The sequence below is a fragment of the Cygnus atratus genome, chromosome 2, assembly GCF_013377495.2.
Source record: "Cygnus atratus isolate AKBS03 ecotype Queensland, Australia chromosome 2, CAtr_DNAZoo_HiC_assembly, whole genome shotgun sequence".
Classification (NCBI taxonomy): domain Eukaryota; kingdom Metazoa; phylum Chordata; class Aves; order Anseriformes; family Anatidae; genus Cygnus; species Cygnus atratus.
In genome coordinates this window covers 36,733,234-36,757,703 of record NC_066363.1, presented here as the reverse complement: position 1 = coordinate 36,757,703, position 24,470 = coordinate 36,733,234, and the positions used below count along the sequence as shown (strand labels likewise).

Genomic DNA, 24,470 nt, shown 5'->3' with positions numbered 1-24,470 from the left:
AAGGAAGGTAGAAAAAACATCCTCCTGAAGCAGAAACGGATATTTAGAAGTTTAAGTGTCAGACCAAAGTCACAGAGCTGTTTGCCAGTACTTATGCATTCAGTTCATGCAGTCTGGTAACTGTGAAGTGAGTACTTGACTTAAAAAAAAAAAAAAAAAAAAAAAAAATTTGAAACCTCTTTCTACTTCAGTTTCCAGGCTTGGGAGTTGGCATGACAACTGCAAGCAAGTAGTCAAGTCAGGCACCAACTGAGAGCAAGAAGCAGAAAGAAACCAACAGAAACACATAAGAAACAGAAATACAGAGAAGTGCTAGTGAAAGAAATAAAGTGTGAACATCACAGAGCTTTAGAGGTGTGGGCACTAACACAAGCAGTGAGCAACTATGTCCCTGCATAGCAGTAGGCAGAGTATCATATCGCTGAGGTGGTAACTAGCTGTTTCTCCAGCGAATAAAAAGATTGTGCTACTCTAGGCAAAACTCCAGCTCTGTTGTGTGCCAACAGAAATAGCTGATTAGGTTGCACTAGAGCAGTTCTATAGTGAACTGAAAGTAGCTGTAAATAAAGAGCGTATTAATCTTTCTTTACCATAGAACCAAGTTTAATTTCCAGAAAATAGGAATTTATATCTAAGTCAAACTAAAGAATTAGGATGGGTGTCAAAAGTAAGAATATATGACATTTTTATGGATAACTCTAAATCATATTCTGAGAAAGAAAGAAGAAAAAGTATAAGAAAAGGAAGAAGGGAGAAAGAAGAAATAGGAGAAAAAAGAAGAAAAAGAGGAAAAAGGAAATAGAAAAAGGAAAAAGGAAAAAGGAAAAAGGAAATAGAAAAAGGAAAAAGGAAAAAGAAAAAAGGAACAAGCTTGTAGACACCAGCAAGTAAGAGGAGATATTAATGGATATAGTGGGATAGGTTATTCTGCATCTTCCTCTGCAATTTTTTTTTTTTTGTACTTTTTACCTCAATATCTTGACACAAAAGATTCTCTTCTGTCTCCAACTGTCAGTCAAGTTTGAGAGTACAACAACAGCCCTCTTCTAAAACACTTTAAACATAGCCTTGGCTTCTTCTCAGAAACCATTCTATCCTTATAGAATCATAAAATCATAGAATAGTTTGGGTTGGAAGGGACCTTAAAGACCATCTAATTCTAACCCCCCTGCCACGGGCAGGGACACCTCCCACCAGACCAGGCTGCCCAAAGCCCCATCCAGCCTGGCCTTGAACACTTCCAGGGATGGGACATCCACAGTTTCTCTGGGTAACCTGTTCCAGTGCCTCACTGCCCTCATAGTAAAGAATTTCTTCAGAATACCTAATCTAAACCTAACCTCCTTTAGTTTAAAGACATTATCACTACACCCTCTGGCAAAGGGTCCCTCCCCAGCTTTCCTGTAGGCTTCCTTTAGGTAAGGGAAGGCTGCTATAAGGTCTCCCCGAAGCCTTTTTTTCTACAGGCTGAACAACCCCAGCTCCCTCAGCCTGTTTTTGTAGGAGAGATGCTTCTGCCCCTTGATCATCTTTGCAGCCCTCCTCTGGACTCGTTCTAATATATCCATGTTTATACATTGGCTTCACTGTTACACAAGGGCAATTAAGGCCAACCTAAATTTGTTTGTACACAATTACAATCTTAGTTAGAATCATAGAAGCATTTAGGTTGGAAAAGACCTCTAAGATCATCAAGCCCAACCATTACCCTAGCACTTGCAAGTAAGTCTAGCACTAAACAATGTCCCTAAACAACCCGTCTACACATATTTTGAATACCTCCAGTGATGGTGACTCAATCACTTCCCTGGGCAGCCTGTTCCAATGCTTTACGACCCTTTCAGTGATTAAATTTTTCCTATTATCCAACCTAAATCTCCCCTGCCACAGCTTGAGGCTAATTCTTCTTGTCCTATCACATTTGCTTGGGAAAAGAGACAGACCCTGCTACAACCTCCTTTGAGGTAGCTGTAGAGTGAATAGGTATCCCCTAAGCCTCCTTTTCTCTACGCTAAATAACCCCAGTGCTCTCAGACACTCCTCACAAGACTTGTTTTCTAGACCCTTCATAAGCTTTGTTGCCCTTTTTTAGACATGCTCCAGAACCTCAGTGTCCTTCCTGTAGTGAGTGGCCCAAAAATGAACACAATATTTGAGGTGCGGACTCACCAGAGCTAAGTACAGGGGGAAATCTTATTCCTTGATTTTTTTTTTCTTTCAGAAACTTGGTCATTACCTCTATGTTTATGAATTGACAGAAGTCCTTGTTAAATTAAGTCTACTGGCCTTAATATATATATTATTTTCTAATCTACCTACCATGTTTTTTTTTTTTTTTTTTTTTTTTTTTTTTTTTTTTCTGCCAGATGCATGCCTTTAAAATAGGAGCAAGACAGAGAATCTCTCTTAGTTTTATTAAGCAAGAGTGTGATCTGACCCCACTGTCAGTGGCATTTCCTCCTTGACATTCCTAAAACGGAAGAAAGTTCCAGCTATACTCCAAGCTTCTTTCCAAGCATCCCATTTTGTGTATATTATGCAATTGTTTATTATTATTATTATTATTATTATTATTATTATGTGTTTATTATTATTTCACTTGAAATTTTTTTCCTGAAATGGGAAAAAAAAAAAAAAGAATTTTCCTTGAGACAGGGAAGTTTGAAAGCTGCTGACATGAAAAGACAAAAAGAAAGTTACAGCCTTTATGCTGTGGCAGATAATGGGAATTCTTCCACTACTCCTGTTTCAGATATTTAGTTCCTGCTCTATTAAGATATTTTTTATTTTTGGAACTGATATTTGAGTTTGCTACTTTTAACTTGTAAATTTCTAAATCTATTGTATTCATAATTAAGGCATAATATAAAATTGCACTGTTTGTTATCAGTAGGAAAAGAGAAGGATCACCTTTCAAATATGTAACAGTTCTTTAACACACAAATTATATTTCATGTGATAGGTCAAATATGAAAATAACAATCCCATGGTTTTCATAATTTCATCATAATTTCAAGTAAAGTTTTTGGTTATTTCAAGTAAAGCTGTCTCCAAGAGGAAAGCTGGAGAGAACAACTAAGAATAAATCTGTTCTTAGTGCAGACATCAGTGAAGGAGAGGGGAGGAACTTCTCTCCTTTCAATTTTGAAGTTAAGGGAGTAATCAGAAGAGATTTTTTATCTCACAAAGTTTAGATGCTGCTTATCTTCCATTAGAAACTTTAAAAATGTGCTTAAACAAATCTATTACTATACATGGTGTATATATGATATATGATATCACTCTAATTCATGCTGTATGTTAAGCACTTTGTATCATGTTTACTATACATGGTGAAGCCCCTAGTAAATCTTAATGAATGACCTGCTTCATATCATCATTTGTCTTTCAGTATGAACAAAATAAATGTTATAACTGAAGTTGTAACTATCTTTTCTCCATCTTTCCTATTTCAACTTTTGAACAAGTTACTGTTATCACTGGAAAAAGAAAACGCCTTATTTTCTTGGACATATTTTACTTTTTTTATGGCAATTTGGCCACATACATAACTCTTTGGGGTATAGAAGATTTTAAAATGTTTACAGGAGTGAAAATGTATCTTGTTGACGGGCCAGTACTTTAACGGGTGTAAAGAAAAGCTAGTAATGCTATAATAAATTATGCCAACTGAAGATCTGGCCCAAACTATAATTTATATTCAGCTCAACGGAGGAGTCACTGAGGCAGAGAAATCAATATAAGTCAAACATTCTGTACTATTGCAAATAAATTAAAAACTTTCTATCACGAAAAATGTGTATGTTTATGTGTATCTATCTCCATATTTTGAGGCTGGATAGCACTGGACTGTATTAAGCAAGTGTCTTATTGGCATTATTCATACATGTTTCATTTCATATTTAGTAATAAAATCAAGAAAACAGAGTTTAGATTCTGTGGATATAGTAATGAAAACTGAGCAGTTACCTCCAACTCATCCTTTTCTCACATGTGCTCTACAATCAACAGTATGTCCTGTAATATAAAATTAATTGATAAAACAATAAGGACCATCAAATAAGCCAATAAAAGTAATAAACTATGGTCTAAAAATGTAAGATCAGAATGAATGTAGGTAAACTGAAAATATCAGAAAATATATAAATCAAAAAGATTCTTTTCCTATGTCTGTAGTTCTCCCTTTTGTCCCTACTCCCTTCCTCTGCCTCTGAAACCTATGTTGATTAAGAACAAAGATATCTGTAACATGATATATTTGGACTGATCCTACAGATTGCTGTTAAGAAGCAGTCCATCACAGATGTGGCTTCCATTAAGTTTTATTACTTTCAGAATGTTAATTTTGGTACATGCTCATTTTCCTGATTTTGTGCACAAATACTATCCATCATGATAAAAAGCAGAGCTGGGAAGGGAACAAAAAAATAAAAATGAGTTAAAACAACCCCAACAGAACAGTGCTGATGCAGATATCTACATATCCAGCATTAATCTGAATTAGTTTTTTCTTGACACATAGTTTTACAATGACTAATTGAACAGACTTGGTGCGTAAGACTTCTCAAGACTCTACGTTTTTTTACTTGCATTATAGAAGTCTACAGAAATAAAAACTATATTGTATACGGCTACAGAAATTTATATTCTAAAGCCAATGTGCTACATGAGAATTACATAAAACTTCTTAAAGAGAGAAAACATCTGGTTTAGAATACAAATCAGTATCTACTGTCCAAGTAACTTCAGAACTCAGAGAAGAGTGTAACTTTCAAGCAGGAGCATCAGGTGATACCTGGGAAAGGATGAGGATATGGAAAAGAAAAACATTTAATATTTAGATATTTTCTTTATATAATATATAAGAAAAAAGCAGTGCCATTGCAGTTCACAGTAGTATTAGAACATTTTAAATGTTAAGAACTTAATGTTAAAATTATGTAAGAATGACATCAAAATATACCACAATTCAAAAAGATAAAGATCAGGAAATTCCAGAATTTAGGTTGCCATGAAAGTTTACCAGCATTTATGTACATATATTTAACATACACTCTGATATTAAGTGTTGTAGAACTCTTTGCAAATTGGCAGGAATCTTGGAGTAGTGTCAAGGAAATGCAAAGGCTTGAGGAGGTTGTTAGCAGCAGGACATGAGAGTCAAACTGTACAGGAGACAGGAACTGGAAGGGTTAAGGAGAAAAAGATTTTTTTTTAGTTCAAATACTTAAATGCTACCATAGAGAACCAGACTCTATCTTTGTCTTTATCGCAGATCAACCCACAAGCTCCCACAATTTTGGAGTCCTTTATTTCATGGCTGTCTAATCTGAAACATCTGTGAAGTCTGCTTTTCAAAAGAAGTGACCTCTAAATTAAACGTGCAACTTCAGTTAGCAGAAGCTGTATGTTAAATATTTAAATACTACATACATTTTAATGACTACAAAACAGGTGGTGAGCCTCTCAAATTCAAAAATGATTGAGCTCAGTTCCTCGGTTAACCACGCCAAAAATAAAAGTAATACCACCCTGTCCCACCAGTATGTTTTTAAGATAAGACTTCTTATTTACAGTGGTGAATAAAACAGGCATGCACATTACAAAATTAGTACTATCACATTTACCACTGAAAACCTAAACCCGAAGTTTTATACATTCTAATAGCTTGCTCCCAAGAATGATCATTAGCATGTTTTAAGCAAGCCAACAAGCTAACCCAAAATTCATAGCTAGTAGCAGCAGGGGATTTTTCCCCCTTAAATGCCCTCTCAGCTTTTGGCAGTCAGCGCTCCATGACTCTACTGTGACTAGGAATTGTTTACTATTCTTTCTCTCTATACCATTCATGATCTCCTCGGCTGTTTCATCTCTAAGTTACAGAGACCCACGCTACGTATCCTCCTGTACTATCAAAACTGGTATAACCCTCATCATCCTTGCTGCCCTCCCTGTCTGCATTTTCCCCTTCACTATTCTTTTTGGCATTACAAAATACTTTTTTCCATAGACCAGTTAATTGTCAAGTAAATTTTGAACTCTGACAATATCCTCCAATATCTGTAGCTCCTCCTCTACGTAGCGTTGCCAGCAATTCAAATGAGGATATTCTATTCCACCATCCAGATTTTTAATGAGAGATAATATTGCATAGCAGACACAGCATAAATCCTTGCAGAACCAAAGCTGATAAACCTGGCAAGTTTGAGAGTAATTTTCAGTGCAGGTCAGGTGAAGTTTTCCAGCCACTTTTAGTTCCACCTTACACTGTTATCATCTAGCTTACATGTTCCTAGACTTTGAGAATATCAGAGCACCTTATTATTCATGTTATGTATTCTTATAAATCTTTCCTCACCAGCTGTACACATTAAGTTATGTGTCATAACAAACATCTTTTCATTTTTCAATGCTGTGTGGTATCACTTACTCCTTTTTTTCAGCTAACTGAAACATATTCAGCAGTAATTTGTAACTCAGTACTGTGACATATAATCAAATACTACCAATAAATTATCCATTTTAAATGACTCTCAGCTACAGCACGAGCAACAGTTTTGATCCAATACGACATTTCATCATGTGGCATTAAGTACACCGTAATCAGAACAAATATTTATAAAAACAGAAAAATGCAAGGGCTGCAGTGCTTTTGCTTCTATTGTGTTTTTCTAGGTCCTCTAATTTTAATTTGTAAATGTTTTGGAAAAGTCTACAAACAAATGAAGTGTGTGCACAGAACTATTTGCAATACAAGATTAAAAATACGTTTTTCTTTGCTCAAAAGGTTTATTGCCTTCAGTGTTATGAGAAAGAAGGAATGTTTATGTCTGCTACCCTAAATACATGTATATTCCACAGGTCAGTTTATATAGAAATGTTCAGTGTTTAAGACTGAATGATTATGTAATGCTGCCTTACTGCCTTAATTTTCACTTAAAAATATTATATATAATGCCACATGCTGCCGTATATAGCAAAAATGTGGTATTAAGAAGCACTAACAAAAAAGCTGCCAGTTTTCAATTAAATCTAGAGGTGTCACTGTTGACATATGACCACGAATGGACAAGTTAGCGAAGAGGGCAGAATGAAATGGCCTTAAGTGATATCAAACCAAACACAATTTTAGGCACATGAAATACTTTTCAGGCACTACAAAGACTTTATCTGGAGTTGCGTATAGATTTCTATCATTTATATCCAAGACAGAGTAATTCAAATGGGGACAAGACACACTGGCACCTGCAGGGGAATCAAGAATCTATCTGCCCAAGGCAGCTTAAACTAGATCAGGTTGTTTATCACAGCAAAACAGCCAGGAGGGATAGGACTGGGCTCTCTTTAAATATCCGAATACTAAAATGCCAGGAGAAAAGTACAGCTTTTTATATTAAATGATAATTTAGATCCCTAAGAAGAAATGCATACTAAACAGGAAGAATTTATGTCAGAAATTGGAAGGTTGCCTACTATTGTCAGAATGTTCTCAGTAGCAGCAAAAGGAGCAAAAAGAAAGAAACAAAAAACAAACGATTTCTTGAAAAGATGTGAAAGGACTCATATGACACTTTACTCTCTTAGCAGATGACTTAATCTGATGATCCAGTCAGTATTTCTCATCACAACCTAGCCATGTGCTTAAATGCTTAAATGATTTCTCAGTTGTTTTCTAGATATTTTTTTTTTCTCTAAAAACATCTAGGACTTGAGGACAGATCTTTGGGTGAAAACACATGAGTTACGGCTCCATTAACATCAAAGCTATGTTAAGTCATTCCAGTTCAGGGTCCAGCATGTAGATTTCAATTACTTAAGACTCATGTACACTAGTTATGAAACAGGCATTGAGAGCACATGTTGATGAAGTGTTGATGACAATTTTTTGATACGTATTACTGACAAACTGAGTACTCTATTAGATCTGCTTCCACAAACAAACAAGAATGAGTTGAGGATATCAGTGCTGAAGGGAGCCTTAGCTGCAGCGACCAGAATACATGGAGTTTTAAAGCCTGAGTCAAATGAGCAAGACAAGTTACAACAATTACAATCCTGGTCTTCAAGAAAGCAGACCTTGCCTTGTTCAGAGATCTGTTTGGCATAAAGGACAAAGGAACCCAGAAAAACTGGCAGATTTTCAAGTGCAGCCTCTTCAAAGCACAGGAATGGTCATTTCTAACATTCAGGAAGCCAAGCAAGTATGGCAGGAATGAGAGAAGACGGATACAGGATCAGACTACCTAGAGAAAGGGAGACATTGCCTGAGCATACAAGGATACAGACATGAAAAGTCAAATAACAGCTGGAGCCAAAACTAGCTACAGATAAGAAAAGCAAAAATGAGAAAGGCTTCAATACCAGCACAAAAACAAACAAACCAAAACAAAACAAGCAAAAAAACCCACCTAAATAAAAAGTGAGACCACTGCTTAACGGGGCAGGGGACCGAATAATAAAGGAAGAGGTATTCAATGCCTTTGTGCCTCCTTTTTTATTTTACCATTTTATTGATAAGGGTTTTCTTTAGGTCTTCCAGCTCCTTCACCTTAATAGCAGAGTCTATGGAAGTGAAATATTACCCATAACAAAGGATGATAAAATCGGGGGCCACTAAAGCTAATGGCACATATGCAAGTCCATGGACCCAGACAAGCTACATCTGAGTTGGTTGATTTAATCACAAGACTGCTCTCTACTACCTTCAAAAGACTGTGGGAATTGAGAGAGGTTCCCAATGACTAGAGAAAGGCCATCTTCAAGGAGGGCGTTAAGAATCCAGACCACTACATGGCACTCAGCCTCACCTCTGGTCCCAGGAGGATTATGGAATAAGTCCTCCTGCATGTCATTTCTGAACACATAAAGGACCAAAAGGTTACTGAAAACATCTAGTATGTATTCATCGAGGAAAAACTGTGTCTAAGCAACCTAAATGCCTTTGATTTATAACATGACTGGCTCAGTGGACAAATGAGAGCAAAATACTTTGACTTTAGTAAAACCTTTAACACGGTCACCTGTAATATCATTATAGAAAAGTTGGTGAGACACAGGTTAGATAACTGATGATACAATGAAAAGATGAAAAATTAGACTCTCAGACAGTCTGGGCTGTATTCAGTGCTATGAAGTCCAACTAGTAGACAGTGACTATGGACATCCCTCAAGTACCAATACTGGATATTTACCCATTCTTTAACATCTTTTAATACTCTTTATTACCCTTATTAATAACCTGCACAATGGAAAAGAGTGCACACTGCAACTTCATGGATGATAACATATGGGGAAGCATGTGATATGCTGGAGGACAAGGCTGCTTTTCAGAGGGACTTCATCTGGCTGGAGAAAAAAGATGATTGAAACCTTGTGAAATTGAACAGAGACAAGTGTAAACTCCCACACATGGGACAGTATAACCACCATATGTTAGTACAGTCTAGGCTGGCTAAAAAGCAGCTTTGCTGAAAATGACATGAGAGCCCTCAACAAACAACAGAATGAACACCATGAATGAGTCGGCAGTGTGTCCTTCTAGCAAAGAAGGCCACCTACATACCAGGCTGGATTAGCAAGAGTGCAGGCAGCAAGTCAAGGAAAGTGCATACTCCCCTTTACTAAGCATTAATGAGCATATGGAAGTACTGGACCCAATTTTTGAATGCTCGAGATTGAAAGGGACCTGTGGAGGTCATCTGGTCCAACCCCCTGCAAGGTCATGTAGAACAGGCTGCCTAGGACCATGTCCAGGTGGCTTTTGAGTATCTCTAAGGAGGGAGACTCCACAACCTCTGGGACGCCTGTGTCAGTGCTCCGTCACCCTCACAGTAAAAGAAATGTTTCCTGATATTCAGACAGAACCTCCTATATTTCATTTTGTGCCTGTCGTCTCTTGACCTGTCACTGGGCACCACAGAAAAGAGTCTGGCTCCTTCTTCTTTACACCCACCCTTCAGATATTTATGCACATTGATGAGATCCCCCTGAGCATTCTCTTCTCCAGGCTAAACGGTCCCAGCTGTCTTGGCATCTCCTCAGAAAAGAGGTGTTCCTGTCACTTCATCCCCTTACTGGCCCCTGGGTTTTGTCTACCCCAATACAGGAAAGACATTGACATATTAAAGCAAGTCCAGTGTAGGGCCACAAAGATGATCAGGGCGCTGAAACATGTCAGTGTATGAGGAGGGGCTGAAAAAAAAGGATTTGCTTAGCTGTAGCACATCTTTGTTGTCTTCAGCTACCTAACAGAAGGGTATAAAGAAGACTAAGTTAGACTGTTCTTAGAGGTTACAGGGGCAATCAACAAAAGTTGTAACATGGAAAACACTGACCACATGGTGATGAAAATTTTTATAGTAAGCTGGCACAGAGACACTTTGATACCTCCCTTCTTGAAGACTTGTCAGAGCTCAGAGCAACCTGATCTAGCTGGGAAGCTGGACTGAATGACACTGAGAGAACCTTTCTAACCTGATCCATACAGGTCAATTACACCAACCAGTGAATGTTTTCTGTTTCTCTGCATACATATCAGAACACGTTTTACCAATTAGCAAAAGGAGCTCTGATCCAAGTGTTATTTTTTTTATTTTTTTTTCCTACAGACTCTCCAAATTATGGGATGATAGGAATAGAAAAGAGTATCTATCACACTAAAACATGGCAAGAGCGCATTACCCAATATGAAAGAGATTGCCATTAAGTACACATATCCTTTTATGGAGAAAGAGAAGAAGAAAATGTTTGCAAGAACATTTGCCTGATTTGTTACCCAGTTATGGAAAAACTAGCCTAACGATACTGCAAAGATTCAGTGTATAAACAGATAATCATGCGAAAGAATTGCAGACACTGCAACAGCTAATTGGCCCTACAAAAGCTACATAAGCATTTGTTTTACATAAATTACACCATACTTACCCTGACACAAGTAGGGTTCTCTCCTTTCTTCCTGTCACAGATGTGGAACAACATGAAAAGTATGTACTTCTGTTAAAGAGTTTCTCCTTCAGGAAGTAAGTGTTGGCTAATGCAAAATATATTAGCTAAAACAATCAGCTAGACCTTTGTAAGTATGATTCAGCCAATCTAACTCATGAAAGCTAATTTATAAATGATCCATACTGGCAGAGATCGCTTCACATCAGAATTCAGATACCTACCTGTCTATTTATTGTTATGAAGTACTAATATTAGCAACAAACATTCATTCCTCAATTTGCATTTAACTGTATAGATTGAGATAGTTTATTTTCACTTGCAGACGGAACATGTGAATACGTTGCTACCAGGGCACTCAGCTGCAATTTGTTTTACACTGCCTAGACATGGAAACCCAAGGAAAAAAAAAAAAGAAAAAAAAATTGAAACTGTTTGGTCAGTAAACTAATATACATAAAGTAATCAATTGCTGTAACTAACACAAAATACTGGAACTACCTGCCCAGAGGAAGTCTAAGAAACACAGCCTATTCTTTGTGAAATTCAGTGGGTTTGGGTTGTTTGACAAAACATGCACACAGTGCTGAAAGCACATCTAGACTAGCATTTTGTCAAAAAACACAAATACTTAGATGTTTAGCTGAAAAGATTTAAAGATATCTGCAATCATCAGAGCCTTGTAGCCCACAGGCCTCTGTGGATAATAGGACCAGATATCTATTAAACATCTGGTAGCTTTCTTTCCATGGAGCAGAACAAGTACATAATATTAACTATTGGCCTGGGAGTCATGTTTTATTTCTGAAGAACTGGATGTCACAAGTGACATTTCATTATAAATGAACACAAACCACCATATCAGGAAAAAAGTTTTATATAAAATGTGATTTACCACTGTAAGTGCAACCAGCATAAATTGTACAACACAGATGAACTGTCTGTGCAATTTTAAAGGAAAAAAGAATAGAATAGCACATTTGGCACTAGAATTCTTATATTTTCCTACACTATGGTATTTGCATTACTGGCACTAAAATATAGAATAGCACAAAAAATGATGACCACTTAAAAGATGCTTTAATTCATGAGCTGCAGGAGCAGCTAACAAAGTTGCGCTGATGGTGTAAACTGTTTTGTTAATATTTTGCAGTGCTCCATGATGTTTTTTTTCTCTCTTGAAAACCAAAGATACCTAAAAAAGTATAAATTCCTATGGTAAGACTTTATCAGTTAGAAAACAGCAAAGGTGTAGTGTTCAGTCTGTTTTTTCTTTATACACCCTTGGAGGAACTTAGCATGACTCATGGAGTTACGAAGTATACCACAGCCTCCAGAGACACTGGAAGTCAACTGCAAATTAAGCTTTTTTATTGTAACCAAGAAAACACATGCATCCCATATATCAATTTACAAAAGCTTTTTGTCTTGTTTTAAATGAGAATTCTGACACTAAAGTCAAATCATTTAGAGTTGCTATGAAGTCAGTTGGCTCAGTCAGAAATAAAGGTTAAAGCTAACACTTCAAGAAGCATTTTGTAGAAATACAGATGAGAACACCTTGTAATGTTTAGTGGGTAGAGGAATTATACAGACCAATGGAAAATTCCTCTTTTGAGAGATAAAACTCCAGTTCTGCATAACTAGTTACCATTCCAGGTAACTACATAAAGCTAATTTAAGGTATTAGTCCTTAAACTTACCAGTTTGGCACTGAGTATTCTGCTATTCTGGAATCAAGAAATAGTAATTCTTCCTTGTTTAATGGAAGCTTCTCACAGGGATATTGCCATAGTCCCAGGATATCTTGGGATACATGACACTAAGGACACTGCTCCTTTTACTCCATTTTGCATTCTGCCCACAAATATGTATTCACTGCTTTTAACCACCAGCCCTCTAATCAGTGCACATATAATATCTCCCCAAAAAAATCAAAAACTGACATAGAAGTCCAAACGAGGTCTTAGGTATAACAACCATATGGATACTGTTTAGTTATGAAACAAAACCTGATTTAAGATCAGTTCCCTCATAATCATCAAAGGAATAGATATGTAACAGTGGAAAGACAGCACTTCTGTTTTTGCTATTTGTTTTAGGCCTTTAAAAGCCCTCATACTTAAAATCTTAATCATGAAGGTACACTTTAAGATAACCTTACCAAATACATACTGCTTTCTAATTACACTCCCAACCATTTTTACACAGTCAGATCTATTTTTTCAGTTTGCAGTAAAAAAGATATTTTTTTCAATCATGAATTAAAAATGTTATTGTGTGCTTGCATAAGGAAATAAGAACTACTGCAGTTGGAAGTTCTATTCCAAAGTAGGAAATCAAATGTGGCATTTTTTTTTCTGAACAGATGTGTTCCTAATGTATTTTGAATAACTTCCTACTTGAATTGAAAAAAAAAAAATCAGCAAAAAACAGTGTATTTGTTTATTCTGCTTCTGGCATAAGATATTTCCAGAGAAAGATCAAGAGCACGATGAATTCTCTAGTGTTTATTTTTTTATAAACTAACGTTTATTTTATTTTATTTTATTTTTAATTAAATTTCTGTCACTTATAATTCCCCAAACCCAGTGAAAACAATAGTGTTGGTCAAGTGTCAGAATGCCTAAATTGTAAGCAATATCACTGCAGGAGACATAATTTGACTTAAACCTTTAGTATTTGCAATGATGCATGACTGGAAAAAGATCTACAGTGCTTCTACAGGAAGGACAGTTCGTAAATTGCCCTTAAAAGTTTGAGCATGTTTCAAAAGAGAAACCCAAAGGAACCAAAAATAAGCATACCATTATACAGAATGGTGTTCTCAAATTTCATTATTTACAGTACATCACAGTGAACCAAATTTGTTGGAGGAAAAAATCATTACTTGATTAGGTTTTACTTACAATTAAACAAAACTTTGAGAGACAGGATGTACTCTCTTGTACTGTAATGGCTTTGAGAACGAGGAAAGAAACAGAGTCTTTGTAGTAGAGAAAACACTCTACTTTGTCTTGAATATTAGACATGATGTGATAGATACTGAAAAGAAAAACCTGGCAAGTGAACACACATTCAGTAAGGAAGAGAATGAGCTAAAAGATCTGGATTCATAGTCCATGGGCATTAGAATCATGCACAGATGCTGGATGGGATTCTTTTGTAATGCAGAAAAAGAAGGAAAAAGGACAACAAACAGTTCATGTGAAACTTGCTTAGATTTATTTCAGGAAAAAAATGCCTTACTAATTAAGCAAGTACTGCTCAAAATGAAGCTTTTACAAATAGTCAAACCACAAACTTTCCACTTTACTCAACAAGCAAACTTTTGTTCATCCTCAGAAAACTATGTGGCTACAATTTACTACACAATTCTAAATAAAGTTAACCTGAGAACATGCTTGTTTGATGACAAGATGGCAGCACAAATCTTCAGAAGTCAGCAGGTTTTGGAAAATGACAACTATAACTTCCACCATTTTTGCTTGGAAATTTTTATTTTTTGATGCAGTATACTATGACTCCTTTCCTTATAGGCAGATTTTTGGGTATAATTAGCTAATATTTCAGTTAGTCTTCTAGCATATCAAGACTTCCTACTGTAACTGTCATTTCTCACAAAAAAAATAAAAAATAAAAAAATCCAGCTTTAAATTCAAAATCCCCTTTAGCCAACTCACCTTGCAACAACTGTATTCCAGTACACTGGGTTTTCCCAAGGAGCAAGTTACAATTCAGAACTACTCACTTGATTTCAGAAGACAGCTGTAAAATTCATCCAGATTATCTAAAATGCCACTCTCCTGCCCCAAATATGACTTCCCACAGCAGTACAATGCAGTTACCACTACGAAATGATTCCTCTTCAATATAGCTCAGCCTCAACTAACCATAAGAGCTAAGAATCAATATGCTGATAGTAATGTTCCTTTGACTTGCTCCATCTCTTAAAGGTTTCTTCTGCCTGCCAGTGTGTTTTTGAAGCAAATCTGCTAATCACCTCCATGTAGAATGCTTTGCTTCATGCTCCAAGCAGAGCTGGAGCACGCTTCATATTCTCCAACAAGAAGACAGAACTAAATCAAAGCTATCTCAAAGAAATGCCTCTCTACAAGTGGGCAACAGGGCCTCAGCACAAACTACTGTACCATGCTATTTGCTCATGTTGACCCTGCCACTACAAACGCAGCTTCCATGAAAGCTATCTGACGTCTTCTTTCTGGGGAGAGGAAGGAGCATGGCTTGTACAGTGCATTAGTCTAGATGTGTATTCAAAGCGCATGCAGTTGGATACAAGCTGACATGATGACAGAGTTTCCAAAGTATTTATTAGATTTGCAACATGATATTTTTGGGCATTATCTTCTTTCTCTCATCATCTTTGAGAACCCTATATAGTTTTCATATCTACTCATTTCCTCCTGCCCTTACGCACTCATTTACACCCTTGGCAGCACCTCAGGAAACAAAAAAATGTCAATAGGAAAAAAAGGCAAGGCAGTGAACGGATGGGTACACAACCTACTTTGTTTTCTGTATGCTTTCCGACACCTTCCTTTCCCTCCGAATTTGTATGCTGTTGAGAGAGAAGATTCTTTAAAATGGGAATTATTTCTAACGAGCATCTTAATCACTGAAGAGCCTCTCATGGAGCTGGAGCTCAACTGCATCTTCACTGGCAGCTTTGTCAGGAACCTACCAGGCAGGCTAGTGCAGAAGAAGAACGAAAATTCATACTCTGATGTACTATAGGTGGTTTAGTCCTCTGATCGCCATCTGTTTAAAACAAAACGTAGTCCTTAATCTGGGGTAAACCGGATCTATTGCTTTTGTCAGGTTTCTAAATACAACCAAAAAAAAAAAGGGGGGGGGGGGAGGGGGTTGGTTGCCTTCTCTTCCCTTCCCCCTCCCCGATGAGCAGCTCTATCTGCAGCCCATGTGGCTGGGAGGCAGCCACAGCCGGTTCCAATTCCTGCTTTCCCACTTTGCGCCCCTGCTCGCTGCCGGGGCTGAGCAGAGCCAGGACCGGCCGCGGGCTTCCCCCCCCTCCCCGCCCCCCCCCCGCCCCGCTCCCCGCCGCGCCGTCCTCCCTCTCCCCCGCTCCATCCGATCCCCCGCTCCCCCAGGGCACGCAGTGTGGGAAGTACGAATTTCCGCTGAGTTTTCTCGGCGACTTTCGGAGCTCGTCTTTCTCCAGCTCCCCGCTCCGCCCGCCTCTCCCCCCCGCAGCCACCGCGCTCCGCCCGCCCTCTCCGCCCCCGGGAGAGCCGGCGGAGCAGCAGGCAGCCTCTCCTCGGCTCCTCTCCGCTCCTCCAGGCAGCCTGCAGCCCTCCCCGACGCCCCTTGCCCACGGCCGGCTCGGGCGACGGGAGCCCATGGTGCCGGGCACGGCGAGCCGCGGCCGCCCCGGCGTCTGCCTGCCCGGCGGGGAGCTCGGCCCGGCGCGGAGCCGAGGAGGGGCCGATTAGCAGCCGCCCAGGAGCGGTGGGATGCCGGAGAGACCCCGAGCCGCTGGGGGAAGCTGCCCACGGCTCGTCCCGGGATGGGGGCGCCGCGCCGGGTCCGCCTGATGGTGCTGCGGCGGGTGCTGTGGGGCTCCGTCCCCCTCTTCCTCCTGCTGCTGCCCGCGGCCGAGCCCATCTGCCCCGAGCCATGCGACTGCCAGCAGCACCAGCACCTCCTCTGCACCAACCGGGGCCTGCGCTCCGTGCCCAAGGCTGCCGAGCCCCAGGATATCCTCACCTACAGCCTAGGGGGCAACTTCATCGCCAACATCTCCGCCTTCGACTTCCACCGCCTGGCAGGGCTCCAGCGCCTGGACCTGCAGTACAACCGGATCCGCTCGCTGCACCCCAAGGCCTTTGAGCGCCTGAGCCGGCTGGAGGAGCTCTACCTGGGCAACAACCTGCTGCCGGCGCTGGCCCCTGGCACCCTCAGCGCCCTGGCCAAGCTGCGCATCCTCTATGTGAATGCCAACGAGATCGGCCGCCTCAGCGCCGCCTCCTTCTCCGGCCTCGGCAGCCTTGTCAAGCTGCGCCTGGACGGCAATGAGCTGGGCTCGCTGGGTGACTCCACTTTCTCGGGGCTGCCAAACTTACTCTACCTGCACCTGGAGTCCAACCGCATCCGCTGGCTGAGCCGCGGTGCGTTCACCGGCCTGGCCAAGCTGCGCTTCCTTGACCTGTCTGGGAACAAGCAAAGCTCCCTTCGCCACGCAGACATCTTCGGACCACTGCGCTCCCTCCACACCCTGCTGCTGGCCAGCAACAGCCTGCAGCAACTGACAGGGGGGCTCTTCCAGCACCTGCCCAGCTTGGCAAAGCTCTCGCTCAGTGGCAACCGACTGTCTCACCTGGCACCAGATGCCTTCACAGGGCTGGGCTCGCTGAAGGAGCTGCGTCTGGAGGGAAACCTGCTGAGCCACCTGCCTGCTGCCCTCCTAGAGCCGCTGAGCAGCCTGGAGGCGCTGGATCTGAGCCGCAACGCGCTGACCGCCCTGCACCCAGCCACTTTCGGCCCCCTTGGTCACTTGCGGGAGCTCAGCCTCCGAGACAACGCGCTGGCCACCCTTCCTGGTGACATCTTTGCCTCCAGCCCAGCCCTCTACCGCCTGGAGCTGGAGGGGAACGCCTGGAGCTGCGACTGCCGCCTCCATGGCCTGAAGCACTGGCTGGGGGCCTGGCACTCCCAGGGCCGCCTGCTCACCGTCTTCGTGCAGTGCAGCCTGCCGCCCACCCTGGCTGGCAAGTATCTTGACTACCTGCAGGATGCCCAGCTGCTGCCGCCGCCTGATGGCAGCCCCTGCCTCGATGGTGCCTCTCCCTCCTCCACGTCCCCCCCTGCAGCCGCTGAGGGACTCGGCAGCAACAGCAGTGGCGGTGGCATGGTTCTGCCCCACGGTCCCCCAGGGGCACTGCCGTCTGCCTCCACTGCCCACCTGCTGGGTGCCCCTGAGGGCAAGGTGGCGGTGCCAATAGGTGTGACGGCTGTGCCAAGCCCCACGCCGCCACTGCCTGCCCGCCCAGCAGCCTCCAGGCCGGCGCTGCCCAGTGCAGCCTGGCCCCGTCGTGCCGGCAAGCCCCGCTCTGCACCGTCTGCCGGGGGCCCACCACTGGTGTCTGACCCGTGCGACTTCAACAAGCTCTTCCTCTGCAACCTGTCGGTGGAAGCGGTGGGCTCCAGCTCGGTGACGGTGCGCTGGGCCGTGCGGCCGCACCGCAGCCCCCGCCTGCTGGGCCCAGCACGGTTCCGCCTGCTCTTTGACCGTTTTGGTGCCGCTGTCAAGTTCCAGCGCTTCGTCTACCTGCCGGAGCGCGGGGAGCCGGCCGCCACCCTGCGGGAGCTCCGCCCAGACACCCCTTACCTCGTCTGCGTCGAGGGCATTCTTGGTGGCCGTGTATGCCCGGTGGCACCACGGGACCACTGTGCAGGGCTGGTCACCCTGCCCGAGGGCAGCGCGGCGTCGGGCGGGCCCCATGGCCCTGACCAGCAGCTGCTCACGCTGGTGCTGCTGGCAGTGAACGCGCTGCTGCTCTTTGCGGCGCTGGTGGCCTGGGCCTCCCGCCTGCTGCGGAAGAAGGTGTTGGGGCGGCGGCGGCGGAAGGCGGCCCCTGTCCACGTCCGGCAGCTCTACTCCACTCGCCGGCCGCTCCGCTCCATGGGCACCGGTGTCTCCGCCGACTTCTCAGGCTTCCAGTCCCACCGGCCGCCCCGTGGTGCCGCCTGTGCCCTCAGCGAGGCAGACCTCATTGAGTTCCCCTGCGAGCGCTTCATGGACAGCAGCGGCGGCGCCCGGCATGGTGATGACCACCTGCTGCAGCGCTTCGCTGACTGACCCCACCCAACTACAGCTCCTGGCATGCCCCGTGAAGGAGGAGGGTGGCAGTTGGGCGCTGCCATGTGGCAAGACTTGCTGGGAGCTGTAGTCAGCATGGCGAGGCGATTGTTGGTTCATGAGGGGATGGTACAGGTCCCGCGGGTCGTGGCCTGCAAGAGGGAGAGCTCTGGCGCTTCTGCTGCTACCTTCAGCCACCACCTGGCCCTTACCGCAGGCAGGGACAGGGGCCAGCTGTGAGACGTGCTTACTCGGTCGCCTCTGAGGTCTCCGTTTCCTCAAAAATCATCACTAACCCAAACAAAAGCCCTGACCATGAGTGTAACTGTTCTTTGGTGAGGAGGGCAAACCGTCGGGAGCTGCAGTGAACAGCAGCTGGTGCCTCCCTTGTGCCAACTCAGAGCCATACGTCTAAGTGTTATCTTTTACAGGTGTTTTTTTCAGACTGCAGTTGAGATGGTAGTTAACAATGAGCAGCCCAGCCTCACTCAAGGGTGGTCTGAACTGACGTTTTCAAGGCACCTAATAAAAAATGTGGACTAAGTGTCTTTTAACATTGCTACTCGTGAACTGTGCAAGCTGGAAGTCAGTCAGAAGGATGATGGAAATGTATGTTTTGTGCTGGACGGTTTGAATGCTGTGCCATTTTAACTCGAATTGAATGTGAGGCAATTTAATGTGTGCGAGTGTGTTTTCGTACTTTTTTGTAAACAGGAAACAATAATGCAGCTGGTTAGTTTTACAGGAATATATTGCTGACACCACTAGGAAAAACTAACAGAGTTTTGTAATATGTTTACAAATGAGCTATTTTTTCGATAGTTTTTGAATAAATACTGCTTGGTACTTGTACACATGAATGTGTGCTTTAGTTCTCTGGGTCCATGATGGTCAGTAGATCACTGACCCTCAAATAATCCATCTTCATTTCTAAATGAGTGGTTAAAGTAAACTGTTGATGGTTAAATAATATTGGTGCCTTTCTTCACATACAATAATAGGTGAGGATATTTCAGAAATGTGAAACTGTTTTTATCACAACAGGCAATTTTCTCTTAGCCTTATCCTACTAAAGTTAGAAGCTTTATGTACCTCACTGTGAAATAAAACATTTTTGTATCTTAATCTAGATTCTGTGGTTTGTGTAGCTGAGTGAGTAGTGCTGAAGTTAAACCCTCATGCAGTAGTATATGATGTTTGAGTTGTGTGGGTTTTTTTGTTTTGTTCTGTTTTAATTGGACTTTTGCCTTTCTTTTTGATCAATGCTAATCATTTTATGATCAATTGCTCTCTACTTTCTTGGACTTTTACTTTCCTAAATATTTACAGAATGTGGTTCTGTTACTATTAAATATGGTGGTTTAGTTTACATAAATAATTCTCTCTGTGTGGTCTAGAAATGAGCTAATTAAGAAAGGTCCAAACTGTGGTTACACTTTAAATGCAAATGTTTTAGGTGGAGTTTGGTAAATTGTTGAGACCATTGATACTACTTGCGCTCCTTTGAATTTAATGTGCAACCTCAGATGAACTCTTGTGCAACTGAATGGCTTGAAGGGAGTGATTAGTGGACTATGGAGGCATTCATCTCAATATCATGCATTCACTGCTGACATGAGATGTTCGTGACTACAAGTTGTTTATTACCATAATTGCAAGTAGATGATTTTGAGTTTTATTTTTCTTTTCTTTCCTTTTTTTTTCTTTCCTTTGAGATTTACAACTATTTACAAAAGACACCATAGTAACTGTTGCCTTCAATTGGAGTTCAGTGACTAAATGGAGAGGACAAAACTTTAAAGTTCTGAGGGATTTTTATTCAATCAGGAGGAGTGGAGAGGGAGTAGGAATAGTTTGCCTTAATCTTTGCCTTTTAAATGGAGAGATTTCTGAGTTAAGTCTTAATTCTTGAGTCAGTAGCAAAAAGCCCTTCGGGTTTTCATTTTTGAAAGGCAGCAGTTTTCATGAATATCAAGGGCCAAACTCAATTGCCAGTGTGTAGATTAAAATTCATAGATACAGTATTTAAATTTCATTCAGCTGAAGGAATCCAGAATCAGGTGTTATTTTTCTGTAGGAATCTTACATTTCTGTTATTCTTTTGGACACCTGGGTGCTTTTGGCCATTTATGACAATCTATGGAATTACACCACTGTTTGTTGTTAGAAATGTAATGGGAATTATTGAGTAACGCTGTGTGTCACACTAACATTATCACTGGATATTCTTCCAATGGGAGATGCATAGATGCTGTATATGGTTATAATCAGTTATGTCAATAAATCCATTTGCTGAAAGAAAACTGGTGTCTTACATTGACTGAAGAGTGATGCATTATGAGATGTATAGACTAGCTGTAACTTCTTGATATTACTAGGACTGATATTTCTTAGGACTGCAGCTCTTCAGAGTTTCTCATAGTTCACTTTTTCATGCCTTTTTGCCATACACCATGTTTTCTGTTTTTCTTGTATTATGTTAGGATAGTGCAAACGTTAAAAGAATTAAAATTTTCAGTTCTGAGACAGACAGACCACTGGCTTAAGATGGACTAATAAGATGCTGTTACATCAGTGAACTAACAATCCTTTCTAAACTAAATAGGAAATGAAGATTCTTTGAGATAATATCAATTTTTTATACTCATTGGAAGTTACATTCCTAAGGGTTTTTCAGTATTATCAGACTAATGATATAAATGTCATATTGAGCATACACCTGTCGTTTAACTAAGAATTCACTATGTCTTTTTGAATTTATGCAGACCTCTCAAGAATTGCTAGAATGAAGTGACTCTTTTTTCCAGAACAAGAGAAGTAAATACGTAGATCTACGTAACAACAACAACAAAAAGTTGGTTAACAGAATGAAGCTGGTGACTTCTTAAAAGTCACAGGTACTGTAACTCTAGGAATACTTAGGCTGTGTGTACAGATGTTACAACTTTTTTTCAGGGAGGCCTGTACTAGCGGGTGGTTGAGGAAGGAGAAATGTCAGTGACATTCAATAACTGGATGTTAGTAATGTTGCAAGGCTCTATTTTTACCAGTAGTATTTATATATATATATATATATGTATCCTTTTTAAAGGATGGTCCTTTTTAAAGAACGACTGTAAAAATAGCCCTTTCTGAATGGGTGAGACTGCCATCAGTTTGTGCTCAGAATGTTTCTTTTTTGGTCAGAAACAGAGTTTTACTGCCCTGTTCCCTCCAGGAGTCCATGCAGTCTGGGGCAGTGTGAACTGAGTGTTGTTCTCCCACCCAGTAATTACCACGCATATTATGTATCAAAGACTGAAAATCACACACATATTATCCTGTGAAATTCAGTGAGCTACTGCTGGGAAGTCCCCAAAGGTACCACGGCTTCTCTGCTGGCAGCCTTGATTGGTTTGGCAGCCTCTGCCCACCTCCTGGTCTCAACCGCAATCCCTGACCCTTCTCTGCCATCAGCTGGCACAGCTGTTTGTGCAGCTGGAAGGTGAACTCTAAAGTTAATCCTCCTGGAAAATAACCTTTCCTAGTACCTTCCCTCTCCCTGATTTATTTATTATTATTATTTTTTAATTTTAATTTTTACTTTTAAGCCAGCTTGGTTTCTTTGATCCTGTTCAACTTGCACAAGTATTGGTAGTGACAAAATGCGGGGGTGTAGTGCAGAAGCAGGAAAAAGCAAAGACATGAAGCTGCTTAGACAGTCTCAGGAAGTCTTGGCACTCTATTCTCAGTAGACTAACGTCCTGTGTAGAGGAGTCCATACCTTTACTGGAAAATCATTAACGATCTGTAAACTGAAAACACTTAAAACATCTGTACAAGATCCTAAAAACATTGACATCATAACATGTGGTTAGAGAGAAATAAGGTCCCTTCCAACCCAAGCTGTTCTATGATTCTAACCTGAAGAGAGCAAGGCTATAATTGTGTCAGTGAAGGTCTAGATGTGCATGAAAACCCCTTGGTACTGAAAATAAATCTGCTTGACTATCAGAATCTGTGGTAACAGTTGGTTTCATAAAAATATTGATTTCTTTATGCAGTGCTATCTTCAGTTTTCACAGTACACTGTGAATGCCACTTTTTGAAATACCATCATTTAAACCATGTTATTACTCTTACAAAAAGGAGCCTGCTAAATTCTATATATGTCTCTTCTGCCTTTTCCTTCTTGTTGTTTCCTGGGAGAGATTTAGAAAGTGAGGAACTGGGAGGGGGAAAAAAAGATAGCCTACTGCAATTTCATCAGGATATTTATGTAACTAGTAAACCTGCATTTAAATTGCAGTGAATGTGTCCACAAAAAAAAGTCAGTTGTTTTCATAGTACTATGTACTTGCAGTAAACTACTTCAGTGAGTAAGAGAAATACAATCTCAATTCCAAAAGTCTGGCTACTCACACTAATTCATATTTCTTTGGCCACCAATGATGTACATATGTTGTGTGAGGTCCACAAGCAAAGCTTTGCTTTAAAAAAAAGTTTTAAAATCAAATTATCCAGATTATATATATGCAGTGGTGTACTTCATTTTTCATCTGGGCTACTCTTTCTAGAGGAGTTGCTATAGATGTTATCTATAATCTGATATTTGTTACATAGAAATTGGGACTAAATGTAAGGAAACCGCGTGTGTGTTGGGTGCTGGATTTGTTCTTTTTGCTCCATTCTAAATATAGCATAGATTTGGCAGCCTGTCCAAATACTGCTGTTGTGTTTTTCTCCATAAAAAGTTGACTTTTCTCAAGAGCAGGCTTTAATTCCCATAGAAATTAACTTCCCATAGAAAAATAGTCAATTGTCTTTGAACACAAATATTTATCTTAATATCATTGTAGATGAATTTATTTATATAAAAGCTCCCCGATATGTTTTTATAAATAATTCTATATCTCATTTGTTTTTCAAACAAGGCCATAAGAATTAAAATGAATAATACAGTAGGAGTATATAGCTGAATAAAACTTGCCTAAAAAACATAATAAGGATATTTATTAACAATGAAAAATCTGACAACTTAAATAGAATTTATGATTGTTTATAACCTGATGTGTATTTTCTTGCTGTTGGATTTTCAAAGTACATTTATTTTTAATTTGATAATCTATTTGTAATAACTTCATATCACAGAAATAAGTTATTAGGCAAGAGAGGGGAGGTCCCCAAGTACATAGATTTTTAGAACCTATTGAGTGCTACCAAAAAAAGTGTAGTACAGTTAAAAGCACTAATGCTTACTAACATGTTACCTGTTTATTTCATTTCAAAGCTCATTTGAAGTTGCTGCTTAGCTAATACAATAAGTGGTGTCTTTTGACTTCAGATAAATAGGTGTCATCCTATTCCTTACTTTACCAAAATGTTTTTAATGTTCAGAAAAATGTATTCTCAAATCATTAATGTTTTTTCAATATAGCTCAATTTTTTTGTATATTCAATATTCCAAAATATTTCATATCTCTTCAGAGATCCATCCATGTAGGTCCTATACAAAGAGAGACTCTGAACAAACCTTAGAGCAATCTGTCAGTCATGTATACCACTTTGTAATGTAGCAAGTGTTCAGAGGTTGTAAAGTTAGGGTTTTATTTTTGTAATTTTGTGAGAATAATTGACCAATGAAATGTACACACAGGGCCCTGGGTGTGCTTTCTAGCTATGGAAAATGTATTACTGTAATATAGTTTCTTAT

General features: G+C 40.7%; 1 protein-coding gene across 1 annotated transcript; it reads left to right on the top strand.

The window, feature by feature from the left end:
- The first annotated feature begins 16,376 nt into the window (after positions 1–16,376).
- Positions 16,377–21,066, top strand: TRIL (TLR4 interactor with leucine rich repeats). Its single transcript, XM_035556388.2, has one exon. It carries the CDS (start codon positions 16,487–16,489, stop codon positions 18,776–18,778), a length of 2,292 nt encoding a protein of 763 aa, XP_035412281.1. The 5' UTR covers positions 16,377–16,486; the 3' UTR covers positions 18,779–21,066.
- Positions 21,067–24,470: the final 3,404 nt, after the last annotated feature.

Excerpts from the sequence above, each read along its gene's own strand:
- TRIL (XM_035556388.2), top strand. The coding sequence starts at position 16,487 with ATGGGGGCGCCGCGCCGGGTCCGCCTGATGGTGCTGCGGCGGGTGCTG.